The sequence below is a fragment of the Oculina patagonica genome, chromosome 13 (genome assembly GCF_052425735.1).
Source record: "Oculina patagonica isolate OP01 chromosome 13, crgOcupat, whole genome shotgun sequence".
NCBI classification, from domain to species: domain Eukaryota; kingdom Metazoa; phylum Cnidaria; class Anthozoa; order Scleractinia; family Oculinidae; genus Oculina; species Oculina patagonica.
The window spans coordinates 22,887,774-22,906,576 of record NC_135770.1 but is presented as its reverse complement, the minus strand read 5'-3'; the positions used below and the strand labels follow the sequence as shown (position 1 = coordinate 22,906,576).

The 18,803-nt window shown below is 37.8% G+C and overlaps 3 protein-coding genes and 1 pseudogene across 4 annotated transcripts in view; 3 read left to right on the top strand and 1 right to left on the bottom strand.

Annotated features, from left to right (window-relative positions):
- LOC144636444 (putative skeletal organic matrix protein 5) overlaps positions 1-18,803 on the top strand; it is a 143,408-nt pseudogene that overhangs the window by 10,387 nt on the left and 114,218 nt on the right. The gene's annotated exons all lie outside the window — the stretch shown is intronic.
- Positions 304-796, bottom strand: LOC144636566 (putative skeletal organic matrix protein 5). The gene is made up of 2 exons (XM_078495801.1): positions 705-796; positions 304-572 (listed from the first exon to the last, which is right to left on the bottom strand). The coding sequence occupies exons 1-2, from the start codon at positions 774-776 to the stop codon at positions 321-323; spliced, it is 324 nt and encodes a 107-aa protein (XP_078351927.1). The 5' UTR covers positions 777-796; the 3' UTR covers positions 304-320.
- LOC144636432 (putative skeletal organic matrix protein 5) lies at positions 3,764-6,011 on the top strand. Its single transcript, XM_078495644.1, has 4 exons — positions 3,764-4,040; positions 4,203-4,245; positions 4,757-4,892; positions 5,313-6,011. Exons 1-4 carry the CDS (start codon positions 3,764-3,766, stop codon positions 5,841-5,843), a joined length of 987 nt encoding a protein of 328 aa, XP_078351770.1. The 3' UTR covers positions 5,844-6,011.
- Positions 12,156-16,767, top strand: LOC144635491 (uncharacterized). The gene is made up of 6 exons (XM_078494593.1): positions 12,156-12,205; positions 12,886-13,217; positions 14,280-14,423; positions 14,720-14,762; positions 15,143-15,278; positions 16,211-16,767. Exons 1-6 carry the CDS (start codon positions 12,156-12,158, stop codon positions 16,682-16,684), a joined length of 1,179 nt encoding a protein of 392 aa, XP_078350719.1. The 3' UTR covers positions 16,685-16,767.

The following is an 18,803-nucleotide window of genomic DNA, read 5'->3' as shown; positions in this document are numbered from 1 at the left end:
TTTTTGACAGCAAATCGTCTGACAAGCTTCCAATTAAAACGTTGTCAGATTCCTTCTCACTGTACCAAAATGTATCCCATGGCTTTGATGTGTTTGTCTTCATTATCTGATAAGCAGCATGCCTCGTTTCCACACTTGTTGGAGTCATCAGGATTCCCTCCTGTACCAAACCCGATTCTGGAATCACAGGTTTGGCAGTCATTATTGTCACCAAGGACACCAATTCTTGCATTGGAATAGGCACTATTAGTGCTCACAACATTGAAACCTTCCTTGTTACAGTTGGTCTGTGAGGAGGCCTGTGAACCAATCAGCGTCTTTCACGTGTTTCGACCCAGTGAGGTGGCGCGGAAGTTCCCATCAGCGATCAGTGAGTACAGAGAGTTGGCCTGTTTGTAAATGACAAGGAAGTTGATTTGTTGGCCGATCTTCATACCAAGACAGATCTTGGAGAAGGGTGTATTCCAGTAAGTCGGTAACTTGGTTTCGTGATTGTCAAACCCAGTCTTTCCTCCTGGAAGATTAAAGTCGAACTTGTTGCTCCAGAGTTTGGAATGGTAATGAAAGGTTGACTATTGAGAATAAAAAAAAATGCGACATAATCATCAAGTACGTAGCTTGCAGTTGAACTGATTAACACATTTTGTAATCATTAATGCCTATCTCGTTATATAGCTCTTCGTAAAGAATGTGTCATGTTTTACCTTTGCACCGTCAGTTTTCATGGCCAGCGTCCATCCACCACCACCACATGCTCCAAGGCCATGACTCGTCATGTGACAGAAAACAGGGACCTTTCCAGAGTCCATTTGGATGAAGTAAGCTCTTTTTCCTCGCGACCTTTTAAAAAACAGGTAATAACGTAAAAGCTATACCTAGAGTTCTATAAGTCCCGCTATGCCAGATGACAGTACTGAACAGGGCTAACTGTTGCTTTATTATGCGTTTTTTTTTTGACTTAAAAACGTATTTCGATCAACAGTTCCATGGCCCATTTCAGAACGGTTTTATTTATCCCGCTTATAAGCCCTCCCGGATATAAGCCCCTCCACTTATAAGCCTACCCAAAAACCCTTATGAAGTTGTATAAGCCCAGGGCTTATAACCGGAATTACAACCCTATAACTTACTTATGATTCACGTAAATGTCTTTACACGACGCAAAGGACGAACCTGCAAAAGATAAAATGCAAAAAATGTTAAGCGAGAAACAAAACAGAGAAACTAAATCAAACAACAGGCAGAGGTTAACACGGCACAAAGCACGGTGCTTCTTCTCACGACGCAATGAGGACAACACCCGTCAAAAATAAAATGCAATTAATTTAAGTGAAAAACAAAACAAAGATATCAAATCAAAGAATAGGCACAATTTTATACCAGATTCAATGCTGGGCTTTCCACGAGTTGTAGCATTGACTACGCGAACAAGCTGCTGAAATTTTTTCTCCAAAGTTTCTGCAAGAAATTTGATGGCCTTCTCAGCGTTGCCTGTATTCTGATGCACGTTGACGATTATTGAGTTTTCGCTCTTTTTGGCGGGAAGCGGAGTCGACACGGGTGCAGTGTTGTTACCACCAGCAGCTACGATCGCGATCACACAGGATAGCTGCAGAATAAACCGAACGTTCAGAGACGAGCGCATCTTGATTGAGCACAATACTGGAAAATTTTACTCGTACTGTTAACCGATAAGTCAAATTTATTCTTTACACAATGAAAATTATAATGAGAAAATCAGTTATTTTAGGATATCTTTTCTTTCTCCTTTAACAATAAAAGTTTGTAATTAATTATTTCGAAATTGAGCTTTTGCTAAAAAAAATTACTCTTTTGATTTTATAGGCTTTAGTACTGGACTTTACCGGGATGCACGTCTTCAACTTGTTATTCTGCACCGCGGATGTCTTACTGACCACCATAAGAAAAACAATTTTTCGAAAAGTAAATTCTCCATACTGATTCCCATACGTTTGTTATAATGTTAGTTCGGAGAATTTTGTGGTACATCAAGACAATAGTTCCTTGATTATAATTCTCGTTCTATTCACAACCTGTCTGCTTGACAATACAGTGGGCAAATTTAGGTTTTGATGAAGGGCTCTCAAACAGTCGTACAATCATCTGTTATTAATATTCTGTAAGACAACGTAGGGTCTGTTTTTAAGATGCCCCAAACGCTGCCCGAAAAGCCTCTTATTCTTATTATCCAATCAGAAGGCAGTCCGAGCGCTCTCCGGAAGTTATCTACTCGCCAGCCGCATGTGCATAGAGGTTACGTCACGTCAGCGCTGACGTGGCGTTAGGCGATATTCAGTGACCGCTGTCGACTTTGTATTATTGTTTGAATCTCGGAAAAGAGCATTACTACATTGGAGGATTTTGTTTTTTAATATAGCATTATTCGTTTTCTAAATTGGGACGCTTGCACGTATAAGCAGACAGTTTCTTTGTTTTTAGCATCAAGAAATTTCTTTTTCAAGTGTAGTTCCTTTATAATGCGTGATTTGTTATTTGCCAGCGTTTCTATCTGCATTGCAAATAGTCAAAACAAACAAACAAAAGATGGTTTGAATAAACATTTTGTGAAGCCCCAAACTTTATTAACCGTTTAAACTTTCTCCTTTCCAGTGGCAAAGGCCATTATCAGGAATCCCGGATTGTTGAGTTCACGCAGCGCTTTTGGTTGCGAGTTATCACCAGTAATGCACAACTACTCAAAATGAATTCATCCACGCGCAAGTGACACGCCGATGATTCAAATGTTCCAACCATGTTTGGTGTATACTAGCTTCCTACTGTACATACCGGTGGACATAATGGGCATTGAATGAGCGAGAGCTACTTATGAAAGAAAAAGACAGCTCAAAAAATTGCAGCAAAATCTTCGAATGAAATATCTGACAAATATGCTGAAGGACTTGAAGGGAGACATCGCGGGTAGGTCAGAATATATTCCGAATCACTGAGCTTACTAACAATAAATCCTTCTGCTTTTTTTTAAGCATTTATTATCAAGCAGATTTTGTTTTCAAGTTCGATTCCAACAATCCCTGGCGGAAGTCTCTGTACACACACGAGAAAAACGCAGAACTATTTTTAGGATAAAAGGTAATTCTAGGTTGATTTGGTTACGAAGAAAGCGTTTAAAAGTAAACAAAATAAATTCAGCTGGGCTGTGCTTGACTGCACAGGTCGATAATAATTAAAAGATTGGGAAGTACAAATTTCCGCCAAATTGAAAGTTTATATATCAAAGCAACGTGTGACAATGTGTTTTGGAAGTAAATTTTGTATTTTCGAAAAATGTCTTCATTTTCACTGCCTAATACTCCTAATGACTCTAATGTACAAGTCGTGACGCCATTATATTTATCGAGCGGATGTAGTGTACTGTACAGGGCTATTTCGAACCCTAGCCTTACAAGAGTATTTATTCCATGGTTAATAATGATGACAAATTTAAGAACTGATCATTCAATTAATTACAAATTAAAACAGAACTTTTGATCAAGTGAGTCTTGTGCGCTTCATATTTTTAAAACGGAGTAGATTAATTGAAAATAACCAAGCGTGAAATAAACAAAATGTGGAGAAATCTGATTGGTTGAGAAGTACTGGCAGGAAAATGTATCTTGTTTAGAGACGGCAGCATCTGGTGTAAATATATATGAAAAAAAATGCGAACACTTCACAGTAAATTACAACTGTTCACTCATCGGACTATTATAGCAAGAAATTCGTGAAGATATATCTCAACAAGATGCGCTCAACTCTGGACGTTGAGTTTATTCTGCAGCTATTTTGCGTGATCGCGATCCTACCCGTAGCTGTTGATGGTAACAATGCTTCATCAGGGTCGAAGACGACTCCGGCTCCCGCCAAAAAGAGCGACAACACAATTATCGTCAACGTGGATCACGATTCACACAACACTGAGAAAGCCATCAAATCTCTTGAAGCAACTTTGGAGAAAAATTTTCAGGAGCTTATTCGCGTAGTCAATGCTACATCTCGTGGAAATCCTAGCGCTCCATCTGGTATATAATTGTGTCACTTGCTTGATTTAATTTCACTGTTTTGTTTCTCGCTAAACATTTTTTCATTTTATCTTGGACAGGCTCCGCGTCCTTTGCCTTGTTTATAATTTAGATTCTTTGTTTAGTTTCTTGCTTAACTTTACTAAATTTTATCTTGGCCAGGTTCGTCCTTCGCGTCGTGTAAAGACATTTACGTGAATCATAAGTAAGTTATTGGGTTGCAAGATAAGTCAGTCACGGCCATACCATGAGTAAATAAGAAAAAAAAATAAGACCTTAACGAAAAAACTAAGCGATTTAGTCATTTAGGATGTTAAAGTGTAAAAAAAATAAAAAAAATAAACGATAAACGAAATAACCGTATTTCAAATTCTTGAACAATCCTTCCCTTGTCGCTCTAGCAAAAGCCGCCGCAATTTTTTCATTGTCAATTTTTTTTATAATTTCTGTATTTAAAAAAATGAAGTTTAAAGAATTTATTGTACAACAGGACCTCTTGAAGAAAGCTCTAAATATCAGTATTCCTGCTCAGAAATTGTCTTACATGAGTAGCCATCTAGAAAGGTAATGGAGAAATCATTACACAGAGGCGTTTAACTTCTCATTTATTTCTAGCTTCTCAAATATTATTTATTGGGATTTTTTAGTTAAAAAGGCTACATTAATTTCTTCTAAGTATTGCTTTTATGTTATAACCAGTTTTTTTATGTAATCAGGTCGCAGGGGAGCAGAGCTTACTTCCTCCAAATGGACTCTGGGAAGGTCCCTGTTTTCTGTCACATGACGAGTCATGGCCTTGGAGCATGCGGTGGTGGTGGGTGGACGCTGGTCATGAAAACTGACGGCGCTAAGGTAAAACATGACACTCTATAACATAGAACAATGTAATCTAAAACATTGTCAAACATTATGACGTATTCTTATAGCGTTATGTTTAAGTGACAACTTTCGGAGTATTGGCGCTGTGTTTTTCTTTGGAGGCAGACTCGAAAGATTCGATCGAAACCTTTAGTTTCCCGTTCGGAGAATAAACAAAACTGGTGCTTGTTACATTGACTGTAAGTAATGAAGCGTAAAGTCTTCCAAAACAATTTTTGTGACAAAATGTTTACTAAGGTAAAATAAGGTTCTACAGTTTTTCAAAAGTGCTATGTATTTTCTACGAAATCACCTCAAGATCTCAAACAATTAAAGAAAATCCTTTTATTGCGATGGAGTAACTCTCCCGGCATTTGTATTACATATTGCGATTATTGTTTTTATTCTCGATAGGCAACCTTTCGTTACGATTCCCAACTCTGGAGCAACAAGATCGACTTTAATCTCCCGGGAGGAAAGACTGGTTTTGACCACCATGAAGCCAAGTTACCGACCTACTGGAACACACCCTTTTCCAAGATTTGTCTTGGTATGAAGATCGGCCAACAGATTAACTTTATTGCCCTCGACAAGCAGGCCAACTCTCTGTACTCACTGATCGCTGACGGGCAATACCGCGCCACCTCACTGGGTCGTAACACGTGGAAGACGCTGATTGGTTCACAGGCCTCCCTGCAGACCAACTGTAACAAGGAAGGTTTCAATGCACTTAGTGGTGGTAAGATCTTTTCTAAAGCAAGAATCGGTTTTCTAGGCAACCAACAAAATGACTGCAGCAGCTCTGAGTCAAGAATCGGGTTTGGTACGAAAGGATATCCTGATGACTCCAACACGTGTGGAAACCTAGCCAGTTCCAATTCCGGGCACTCACCAGATAATGGAGGGAAAAACATCAAAGCCATGGGATACATTTTGGTTCAGTGACACTCTAAAGGAACTGAACATTTTCTGCTTTTTTAGAAAAGGCCATAAGCTTTATATAAGAATTAAAATTCTGTACTGAAAGAGGCGTGCGTTGTCTAAAATCGTTCAAGTCTTGTACTGATTAACATGCATGTGTAGTTTAATAAACAAATAAACTTGGTAATAGAACATGCAGAATAAATAGTGTCAAAGAAAAAGAAATGCAAAACATTTTATTTCCTTTGTTTTATTTCTCCCTTAGCTATTCACACCAAGTATCACTAAGTTTTTTTTCTCTCTGGTTATCATTAAGAAAAAAAAATACCAACAGCTTTTCGGAAAATATACAACAGCTAGAACGTGCATAAACTTTATTTGTCCGAAAGTATCGACGCGATTGAATGACTTCATTACGGATCGGCGCTCATTCAAACGTGTCACCCGGGAAAAGTGGGGTACCCATGACGTTTTGCGGGCACCAAGCCTTGGAAACGAGTTTGCAAAGGTTGCCGACAGTTTCGGTTTCCTTAGATCCTGAAGTGACAAATTCTATTTGTCTTCCGGGACTAAACACAAATTACGGTCTATTATTTCCGCCGTCTTAGCAAAACAATGGTTGAGAAATCGACCTATACTACACAGGGGATTACTTGATTGACAGTACGTTACGCATGCTCTGTGTTAAATTTTAAGCTTATTTGCATTTTCCCGTGCGAAGCTTTTCAATGGGCGCATTTCCGTAATGTATTACTTCGAGTAAGTCAGTTTTCTCTTCCTGAGGCAAAGTTGCAATTGTTATCAAATTATGTCTCCAAACCCAATTCAAACACCAGTTAGCCATGCAATAAACATCATCTAGTTTATTTTCACGATACCAAGCAAAGACAATGGACGTACATGCACCTTATCACATGAGTTACAAGGGAGATTCAAAAGAGTTATTTATATACCGAGATTAGATTAGCTACTTAAAATGCTAAAATTTCACCAAAGTTAAGAAATAACTTTACTTTATTTTTTTTCGTCTATATTTGTGATTCGATTTTTCCAGAATTGATAAAAAAGGGACTGGTTGTAAGTGATATATAAATAATGCTTTGAACACATATGTCCCGATTCCAGGAAAGCCGATTAGAACTAACCCAGGATAAAATCGTCCTAATCCACGGAATAAATTCATCCTTCGATTAAATTCGGTTCTTCAAAAGATGATTAGCACTATCCAAGGGACAAACTAAGGGTTAAATTTAACACTCCTGGCGTAGTGAATTAACTTACTAATCAGGTGAAAAGGCTCACAAACAAAACAAAATGGTGATTTTGGTTTAATGCCAGGTCCGGTGAGGAAAGAATGGAATCCAGCGGCTACTAACTAATTGGGCGAAAATTGCTAAATTTAGTGCTCGCTTAAATTTGCCTCGGTCAAATTTAATATTCGTTGAATTTAAGTATCCCCCTCCCACCCCGAATTAAAACAAAAACAAAAACTATAAATACAAAAAATAAAAAAGCCAAAGTGTGGATAGCATTCAGATGCAAAAATGGTAGCGTAGATCTGTTGAAATTTACATTATTTTGAACGTTATAACTTCACAAAAACTTTATGACGTCGTAGCTTTTTCAGTAACGCGGATCTTAATTAATAAACACATGCTACGGATTTTGCTTGTAAATGCACTCTACTTGTGGTGAGCAGGAGGGCATTTTGCGTGCGCATGCGTCGATATGGGCTAGTGCGCACGACAGAGAAGTTCTGCTATCGATTGTTTACATATTTTTCACAATTTATGGCCTAATTTTCAGCTCAAAATAAAAGGTGTTTTAAGTTTTATTTGCTGTATACGATACTAAGAGTCCTTGCTTTATCTTCTGACAACAACAAGCATACTTTGGTGTCGGCGTGCCGTTTATCTGATCGACTTTGGCTATGTGTATTAAACATTGCGCGTGGACAAAATGGCGACCGAATGTCGAGAACCGTAATACCTTGCCCATGTTTTTAATAGCTGGGAGATCAAAACGGACAAAGTGCTACGGCTACTTAGTACTAAAATATAAAACAGCAGTTTTAACTATACGATGTTATAATCAAGTATCCCGGGTTTGAGCGAGTGGTCATGATTTTGTTCAGATTTTTCATAAAACTGCAATTTCATCGTTCTCACGATGCAAAAATCTCAAAATCTAATCTTGATCTCCAGCGTCTACCGATGATATATGGAGCCTGAAGTACTTGAACTATCGTCTAATGCTGCGAAGGAAGCGTTAAAAAATGGTCTATTGTGGTAATTTTTAGCTTTCTTCAACGTACGTTCTCGCTGGTTTATTCTAACAGAGAAACTATCGTTTGTGATTATTTTCTTAAACTTAAGCATTGGTCAAAATAACTTCACATTTCGATGTACCACAATTATTCCGTTGAACAAGAAAAGAATTACTGAGATCGGTCTTAATTTTAAAGTGTTATGGTAATTCTTTGCTGGTAGACTATTTGTTTACATTTTACTATGTTAATTAGTACATTTTTGGCTCCTTTATCAAAATCTAGCCTTGATCACCAGTCAAAAAATAGCATGAAACGAACAAGCGATATATATATATTTTTCAGAAACGTTCTAATAACTGCTGCATAAAATGTCTTAAGAAATTATTTTTAACTATAAACAATGTTATTTTCAAATTTTCATTTCAACGTTTGTTTCTTTAAGATTGATGTTCGTTCTGTTATAACGACTGTTTTACTTCTTTGTCGCCTAAATGTGATTTAAAGATCTGCAGTTCTTGTTCCAGGAAACCCTGTTTGCCAGTCGAGGGCAAGTGAGTCATCAGTGAGCTGCATTATCATGTGCAGAACACCCAAACATGTCTTTCCCCTCATGGGAAACCCTTTTCTTTGGTGGCCGTCCCTTTAGGCAAAAAATCTCCCGACAAGCTATAATATTGCTCGCACTCTGCTTGTATTACATCAATTGATTTGATGTGAAGTTTTGATCCTAATATATCACACTCCAGCACACGAATAAATGTTTTCCTCTTTTTACGGCCTGTTTGATTTTTGTTGGTGAAGGCTTTCCTACCTGTCCCACATATTTTCCCATTATTTTCAACAACGATCCCGAACCAGGCCAGAAAATCTGCTTTATAAGAGACTTGCCACACACAAAACACTTTTTCTTAGCGAAATTTACGTCTATATTTAATTATGTGACGATAAACAGTGCAAAAAACAAAGCTTGAATCTTCCGCGCCATTTTTATTCCCAAGATCACGCGGTCTTTGTACAGCGGTTGCACGCATGCGCCCGCAAAATGCCCTCCTGCTCTTGTGGTGTTGATTTAAACGGAGAAAGATCAAAGCTATGCGAGTTTCTAAGCTTTTGTGTTCTAATCACGTGACTTACCAAATATAGTCATGACTACCGAACAAACATGGCCAAAAACTAAACCCAGGATACAAAGGGAGCCCAAGATATTACGTTTAGAAGTCATCCATAACAACCATTTTGTAATTTAGGGTCTCCCCTCTTAAGGTAACAGGTTTTACTTTTCTCCCTAGGGCATGCGATCCCGCTTCCGGTTTTCCCCCGTTCTTTACGTTCTCGCAACACGGAAGGACCGCTGTCCGCAGACACAAGCGCCGAAGCAAACATATTTTAACATTTTCACCCTCGCTCACTTACCGTTGAAATGTAAAAGGAAACATAAGCGGGGGAATTAATGGCTTTGTTTGGCTTCAAAAGGCGAGTATTTGATTTTATGGACAAAATCTTCTTAGAGTTTAGTTCATTATCGAAAATTCGGTTCTTTTACAAGTTGTTTATCTAATTCGGCTGCATGAACTAACAGTCAATCTCCGTATTCAATGTAGTCTCCTTTGCTTAGTCCAATGCCTTTCTTTCTTTCTAATATTTTCCTTCAGCCTAATAAATTGTTTAATGCTATTCTTAGTTATTAGCCGGCCCGTTATATGCACAATCCGGCGTTCCATGTTAAAGAAATTTATAAACTTAAAGTGCATGATGGTGGAAGATCCACCATGAATATCCGAAACATCACTTTAATCATGGTTAAAATGATCCCTTTGAGTTTTTTTAGTGTATTTCTGGACCGGGTCTGATTCACGGGAAAGCGGAAACAGAGAATGAGTAATTTAAAGTCATTTTTGTAACGAACAAATAGGCCAAGTTTGATATTTTAAGAGCCTTGGGGGTATAAAACAAAAGAAATGATTTATTCATCACTCGAAACTGATTGTTGAATTTCCCTCAGCAAGGAGGTCAAGTCAGAATTTTAATATATCGAAAGTAGCCTATTAATTATGCCTAAACTCTAATGGGAATGGTAACCCCCGATTATTGTTAACTTTGCCTTACCCTTTCTATAAATAATAATTTCTCTCGGACCGAGTTTACTGGGATGATTTCTGTACTTTAAAGTAACACATCGAGACACATAAAATTCATAACAACTGATGTTAATACATTCCCTTCTGTCGAGACAGATATAAAACTAAACTCGAAATTCTACATTAACTTCAATGAAAAAAAAAAACCTAGAATAGTGCTTGAAATAAGACACAGGGATTAGGAATTGAGATTCCTAATCTCAATTTTCTAAATTTTTGCTATAATGTTTCATACAAGTCCTCATAATTTCGACGCTGCCATTTTGACCGAGTTGTCAAAGAGTGAGCCTGGGCTCCCTGTGTGGTAAATGAAACAACATGAAGCCAATTACTATCGATTGCATCTACCTGTGAACGCACGCGCTGAAAACATGTTTTCAAATGATGTCAAACGTCAGCGTTTCAGGTGTCAAACTTTGAAGTTTAGCAGTTCGTAACGGCAACTTTTGCGCCGAAAATTCAGCACATTCCGGTTTCGAAATGGCGGAAAGATTAGATATAGAAACTTCTTCTGAGAAACTGATGCTGATCTGTGTCGATATGCATACACAGGTTCACTTGAATCATTTCTAGTATAAAGTTTCGCCCGTACTCAGTGTTTATGGTGAGTATTATTGAGGGCCACTGGTTTGTTAGTGTTTTTATGCTATTTTAGTGCTACCCTCGTTAAATAAAGACTTTACCTTACCTTACCTTAGTATTTTAAGTGCAAAAGTTCGCGTTTCGGTCGGCTAAACTTCACAGTTTGATTCCTGAAACGCTGACGTTTGACGTCATTTGAAAACATGTTTTCAGCGCGTGCGTTCACAGGTAGATGCAATCGACAGTAAAGGAAAACGAAGCGAAGCAAATCCCCAACTGTCTGTACGATCCCTTTCCTAGTCATGATATTGGTTCACAGACAGATAGAGAAATCTTTATTTAATATCGATAGATAAAATTTAAAGCTGAAAGCTTATTTGCCTTACCCTTTCTATATTTAACCATCTTTCCCGGCCCGAGTTTGCTGGATTGGTTTCTGTACTTGAAAGAAAGACATATAAAATTCATATCAACTGAGGTTAATACATCTGCTTCTGTCGAGACAAATTTAAACCTAAACTGGAAATGCTACATTTCAATTGAAAAGAAACCTAGAATATTGCTTGAAGTAAGACATAGAGCTAAGATATTAAGATTCCACTCAATAATTTATAACTGTCCTAGGAAATTATTATGGACTAATGGAGCGATCTGTTAATTAATACACTACATACAAGTATCCTAAAAGGAGGACATTGCTACAGCTAAATAAAGTGATTGAATAAATTAATAAATGAGCTCTGTAAGATTTTATTTAAATCCACCTTGTATACAGTACATAAAAACGCTCATTAGCGAACAATTCTTTTTTCTTCTGTGGATTTTTTTAAACACAATAAAGAAAATGCGAGTATATGCTAACGAAGGCTGGTCATGACAGTGTCAATTTATTTCTTACAAAGCATTTTAAGCCCTAATGCAGAGCTCATCATCGTCGAGTAACTAACAAATCCAAATACTAAGCAGCAACAGCATGAGTTCAGAATCCTCAGTGGTAAAATAAATATCTTGAATCCGAAGGGAAACGAAGCGAAACAAAATCCTCAACTGCCTGTACGATCGCTTTCCTAGTCATTATATTGCTCCATAGATAAAGTCCTAACGTTTAAAAAATCCAAAACCCTTTTTCATGGAAAACTAACCCTCTCTGTTTAATTCAAGTGTAAATTTCGGATCAGAAGAAATGGCGCTAAGTTGTTGAGTTCACTTGCACTCTTCACTGAGACGAGCACGAGCAGCCGAAACGCCGCGCAAATTCTATGTCGCAGTCCTTCATAAACGTTTTCTTTTAATTTTCTACCAACTGCAAACATGTGCGAGGAATTTTTGTTTAAACAATAGTCAAGAATGATAGCTTTTGGTTATTCAAGCAATCCTTCAGAAAAAAGGGGCTACAGGTATTTATGTTATATTATTTTTAATGTCAAATTGAGGGGGAAGTAATAACACACCAAAATAAGCGAAGATGGCTGCTGAAAATTAAGGTCGATTAAAACGAGAAACGTGACAAAATTGAGTCATGTTTTTTCGAGAGGCCTTGACGTTGCCCCTTTAAAATTCCACGGGAATATCACCAGCCGATGAATTGTTATTTCAATAGCGACTGCCAGTCCTCGGGCAAAGTGGCGAGGCTTTATGGACACAGGCGATATTTTAAGTGGTAAACGTAGTCTTGAAAACGTAGAGTCAGTAATTGCCTTTTATTGAACCTCTCTATACCGTTTATCGTGTGACACTTCTGCAAATGATCTGGAGAACAATTTTCTCGCGCATTAATATTTCTATGTTAACCACCCGGAATTTGGTAGTAAGCTTTATACTTAAAAAAAAAACACACTAAGAGAGGATAATAAGGAATATATATAATGCTGAGACGTGTATCTACATCTAATCATAACATCGCGTGAAGATATATTATTCCACTCAAGTATTAATCGCTTGTTTATTTGATGGATTGATTTAGTAGCAAATTCAGCTTTGCCGAAGTGTTTGCTTTGTTAATGCACTACAAATAAATACCAAATAAACAAGAAGATAAAATCACTACTCGTTAAAATTTTTGTTAAGTTTCCAATAGTGAGTACTTCGTTAAGACATTACTCAGCAAGCTGCACTCGTTTCTGAACTCGGTTCGGTTTATTCTACAGCTATCCTGTGTGATTGCGATTGTAACTGCTAATGGAAACAACACTGCACCCGTGTCGACTCCGGCTCCTTCGAAAAAGAGCGAAAAAGCAATTATCGTGAACGCGAATGGAAATTCAGGCAACATTGAGATCGCCAACGTGAAAGATTCACACAACACCGAGAAAGCCATCAAATCTCTTGAAGCAACTTTGGAGAAAAACTTTCAGAAGCTTATTCGCGTAGTCAATGGCACATCTCGTGGAAAACCCAACGTTGAATCTGGTATAAAATTGTGTCACTTAATTGATTTTCTTTGTTTTGTTTCTTGCTAAACTTTAGCGCATTTAATCGTGGACAAGTTTGTTCTTTGCGTCGTGTAACGAAGCAACACAACATGTCTTGCGTCGTGTAAAAGCTTATAGAATTGTGCATTTTGCATTGTTTGATTATATCTTTGTGTTTTTTCTCACTTAACTTTAGTTAATTTTATCATGGTCCATCCTTTGCGTCGTGTAACGAAGCATGGTGTCTTCCTCTTGTAAAATTGTGTCTCTTAATTTTAATCTTAATTTAGCTTGTCTTGTTACTCGCTTAAATTGATTGCATTTTATCTTGGGCAGGCTCATCCTTTGCGTCGTAAAATGAAGCATCGTGTCTTGCGTCGTGTAAAATTGTGCCTGTTGTTTGATTTAGTATCTTTGTCTTGTTTCTCGCTTCGAAAACTCATTAATAATTCATAAAGAAAACACAAAGGAAATTAATGTTTAAGGAGTGTCTTTATATCTCTTAAAAACACGGCTAAACTTTACGTCCAGTTTTCTAGGCCAAAATAACCGCAAATCTAAATATTAGTGCAAGAATGAGTTGATCTACATCAAAAGATTTTGAAGCCGTTCAATAAATTCGCAGTTGATAAAACACCGCTGCTCATTTATTAAACATTACTTAACTTAAAGTGTATATGACAGATTTTTTTTATTTGCCTGATAAAAATAAACGTGGTATGCTGATGCGGACATCGAAAAAAGAAATTCGAAATCTCGTTTTTTTCACCGCGTTTTCGACCTAAAACACGCAATATTTTCACTTCCGGTTGGTCCAAAACCGCGCACAGTGGGGAGCTGGGTCTATTCTGCTTTTGACGTCATGGCCGGTCTAGACCCAGCTCCCCACTGCGCGAATTTCTTTTTTCAATGTTCGCATCAGCATACCACGTAGATTTAATCAGGCAAATATAAAAAAAATCTGTCATATACACTTTAATTGAATTTTATCTTGGACCGGTTCGTCCTTTGCGTCGAATAATGAAACAACGTGTCTTGCGTCGTGTGAATGAAAATTCAGGCAACACTGAGATCACCAACGTGAAAGATTCAGACAAGACTGAGAAAGCCATCAAATCTCTTGAAGCCACTTTGGAGAAAAACTTTCAGAAGCTTATTCGCGTAGTCAATGGCACATCTCGTGGAAAACTCAACGTTGAATCTGGTATAAAAACTTGCTAAACTGCTAAACTTTATTGCAATTTATCATGGACAAGTTTGTCCTTTACGTCGTGTAACGAAGCAACCTGTCTTCCATCGTGTAAATGCTTATAGAATTGTGCCTCTTGTTTTATTTAATCTCTCTGTTTTGTTTCTCGCTTAACTAGCCTTGATTGAATTTAATCTTGGGCAGACTCGTCCTTTGCGTCGTGTCTTGCGTCGTGTAAAAATGTGTTTCTTGATTAATTTAGTAACTTTGTCTCGTTTCTCGTTTAACTTAATTTATTTTATCTTTTGCAGGTTCGTCCTTCACATCGTGTAAAGACATTTACGTGAGCCATAAGTACGTTGTCAGGTTGGAACAGTATCAAAGACACCCAAAGAGTAAAAAAGAAAAAAAAGAACTTAAAAATGATCAACGCAATATCCGTATAACGTTTGTGCTTTTTTTAGCAAGTTGTGACAAAAAATCTAGATTTCAAATTTATGAACAATCATTACCTTTGGCCACCGCAGTTTGTTCGTTGTCCTATTTTTAAAGCATCTTTTTTAACCACTAAAGTTCGATAAATTTCTTGTCGAAAAAGACCTTTTGAAAAAGCTCTAAATATTAGTTTTCCTAGTTTTTCTTGAACGGTTTTACCATCTAGAAAGGTGTTGGAAAAAGTATTATACTGAGATGTGATTTGCTTCTCATTTATTTTTCTTATGTTCTGTAATCAGTTCGCAGGGGAATAGAGCTTACTTACTCCAAATAAACGCTGCGAAGGTCCCTGTTTTTTGTCACATGACAATTCATGGCCTTGGAGCATGCGGTGGTGGTGGATGGTCGATGGTCATGAAAATTGACGGCGCTAAGGTAAAACATGACACTCTCTAATCTAAAACAATGTAGTTAAAACATTGTCAAACATTATGACGTATTCTTGTTTCGTTATGTTTAAGTGACAACTTTCGGAGTATTGGCGCTGCGTTTTTTTGGAGGCAGAAATATTCGATCGAAACCTTTAGTTCTTCTTCAGAGAATACAGTCGAAGCTCTCATAAGCGGACACCCTCGGGACGCGAAAAAAAGTGTCCGCAACTGGAGCTGGCCGCTTACGAGAATGGTTCTTGTAAGCGGCCACTAGAGGTGTAGGGGATAGATGGCCGCTTACGGGAGCTTGCCCAGCTAACATAATGGTAATATGCAACTTAGTGGTGTTTCGAAATGTAACCGGACGTGGATGACGACAAAACAAACACTGAAATATGGTACTGTAATTACAGTAATATCATTGTGACGAACCGCGATGTGAAGTTGATTGATTAATAAAAGATACAGAGGTTTTTTTTTATATGATTTTCTTTGCGGTGTCCGCTTACGGGAGCTTAAAAATAAAGCAAAAAGTCTAAGTCGTAATCTCGTAAAGTGTCCGCGGCCGCTTACGGCATTGTCCGCTTACGAGAATGTAAAAATACAGAGTTTGTATGGGAGTAAAAACGGGGTTTCCAACAAGGTGGCCGTAAGTAGAGCTGTCCGCTTACGAGAGTGTCCGTTAAGAGAGCTTCGACTGTAAACAAAACTAGTGCTTGCTACCTTGACTGTAACTTAATAAGCATAAAGTCTTCCAAAACAATTTTAGTGACAAAATGTTTACTAAGATAAAATAAGGTTCTACAATTTTTTAAAGGGGCTGCGTAGTGTCTATGAAAAAACCTCAAGATGTCAAACAATTTTAGAAAAGTCTTTTGTTGGGATGGTGCAACCCTCAGTTTGTATTAAATATCGCGAATTTTTTGCTCTCGATAGGCAACCTTTCGTTACGATTCCCAACTCTGGAGCAACAAGATTGACTTCAATCTTGCAGGAGGAAAGACTGGGTTTGACCATCATGAGACCAAGTTACCGACCTACTGGAACACACCCTTCTCCAAGGTTTGTCTTGGCATGAAGATCGGCCAACAGATCAACTTCGTTGTCCTCGACAAGCAGGCCAACTCTCTGTACTCACTGATCGCTGATGGGCAATACCGCCCCACCTCACTGGGTCGTAACACATGGAAGACGCTGATTGGCTCACTGGCCCATTTGCAGTCGTACTGTAATAGGGAAGGCTTCAATGCTGCATGCAGCGCAAAACACTCCCAAGCTCGAATCGGTATCCTTGGTAACGACCAAAACGACTGCAACACATGTGATTCCAGAATCGGGTTTGGTACGCAAAACTTTAACACGTGTGGAGACAGAAACATCAAAGCCATGGGATATATTTTGGTTCAGTGAGAAGAAAAACCGAGAACGTTATAATTAGAAGCCGTTAGAAGATATGTTGTTAGAAAAGTAAGAAACCGCAAACATAGAATGAAACTGACTGATTAATCTAAGTTGGTTCTCAACAAGTGCTGAAAATAGATTTAAGAAACAGAGGTCAAGTATATTAGAAATAAACATTGGTGTTGGGAATTCACAAGTGTTTGACTTATATTTTGTTAATATACATGCATACTCCACACGTAAGTTACACCCTGCCAGAGGGCCTCTCAGGAGGAGGGGAGGTGGGGGTGATCCATATTCCCTTCATCCCTTGAAAATTTGCATATATCTTCCATGTTCGCCATTGAGAAATTCACTGGCTGCCTAAAGTTTGTTTCACGAAAGATTCCCGTTAATTGTATCTCTTGTTTTCTAAAAAAGATCGTATAACTTTTCTTGTCCCTATTAAAATAATTATACATGTTACCTTTTGCCCCAAACCCTTGGGACCCCTTAGCAATGGAGTATCGATCGTACATTTTTTTAGGGCTACGTCATTAGATCCAAAGCGAGTTGAACGTTTTGTTGCTCTTACGCTGCTATCAAAGGTTATGTTCAGATATTCCGATTTCATTTCTGCAGTCCTCTGGGAACAAGCGCTTTAGAACATATTATTACGTGCAAGACATGGTCTCTTTAGGTGATTGCAAGAGACAAGGCTAACGCCACCTTAAGCCTCAGACTCTTTTCAGGTCAACAGTCTCTTCTTTAAAAGTCTCAAAATCAAACCTAAGCATCTTTTCAGACATTTTTTACGGAGGCCATATATCCCAGGCGCACTCTATTATACGCACGATTTAGCAGTCTGTCATAGATGACGCATTATGTCTTGGACTTTCATTGAAGGAAGCGTCTTTTGCTAGAACACTCGTCAACAGGACCTCGTGCCCTCCTCACGGTCTTCTAATTTCCACCTATAGACATTAGACTACCGAGTTCTGTCGATTCCTTTAGCGGCAGATTTTAATTAAAAAAAGATAAGAAAAAGAAAAGAACGGCCTGATAAAGTTTGCTGAAGTATTTATCTAATAAAATCACCACATTCATTTGACAGGTTACGGATAAGAATATCTGAAACACCACTACTAGTGGTTGAAATAATCATTTTGAGTTTTTCAGTGTATTTCTGGACCGGGTCTGATTCACGAGAATTGGGAAACAGAGAATGAGAAATTTAAAGTGATTGATCGTGACGTTCACATAGGCTAAGTTTGATTTTTCAAGAGGCTTGGGGTATAAAACAAAAGAAATGGTTTATTCATCACTCGAAATTGATTGTCGTATTTCCCTATGAGCTCCTATGCAAGGAGGCCAAGTCAGAATTTAAAAAGGACCGGTAAATGGCCGTGCGTGACAAGAAAGAGTTAAGGAATTGAGATTCCAATCAATAATTTATAATTGTCCTAGGGAATGATTATGGACTTATGGAGCTATCCGTTAATTAATGCACTGCATACAAATATCATAAACAGGAAGGCATGACGATTTTAGTTTAATCCACCGTGTGTACATAAATATTCTCCTTACTGAATTTTCTTCTTTCCATAAGCTTCATTACAAAACCTACCTACTAGGAATTCAGTTAGACGTTTCCTGGTTTCTAAATAAAACACCGTAGTCATGATAAACATTGAAGAAAAAATACAAATGCCAAATGAACGATTCTCTTTTCTTCTGTGAAATTTACAATTCACATCATAAAGAAAATGCGAGTATATGTTTACGAAGCCTGGTCGTAACAGTGTCTCAATATTTCTTACGGAGCATTTTAAGCGCTAATGCAAAGTAAAACGTGGTCGAGTTAATAACAAATTCAAGGAATAAGCAGCAACTGCAGACGTTTAGCTCAGTGGTCAAGAAAACAACTTGAAGCCAATTAAAGGGAAACGAAGCGAAGCAAATCCTCAACTGTCTGTACGATCCCTTTCCTAGTCATGAGATTGTTTCACAGAGATAGATAAACCTTTATTTAATATTGATAGATAAAATGTAAAGCTGAACGCTTATTTGGTCGCGTACGTGTTAATACTTAAAAAATCACATTAAAAATCGAGTATTAAAATTTGCATTTAAAAGCTAACTACGTCTG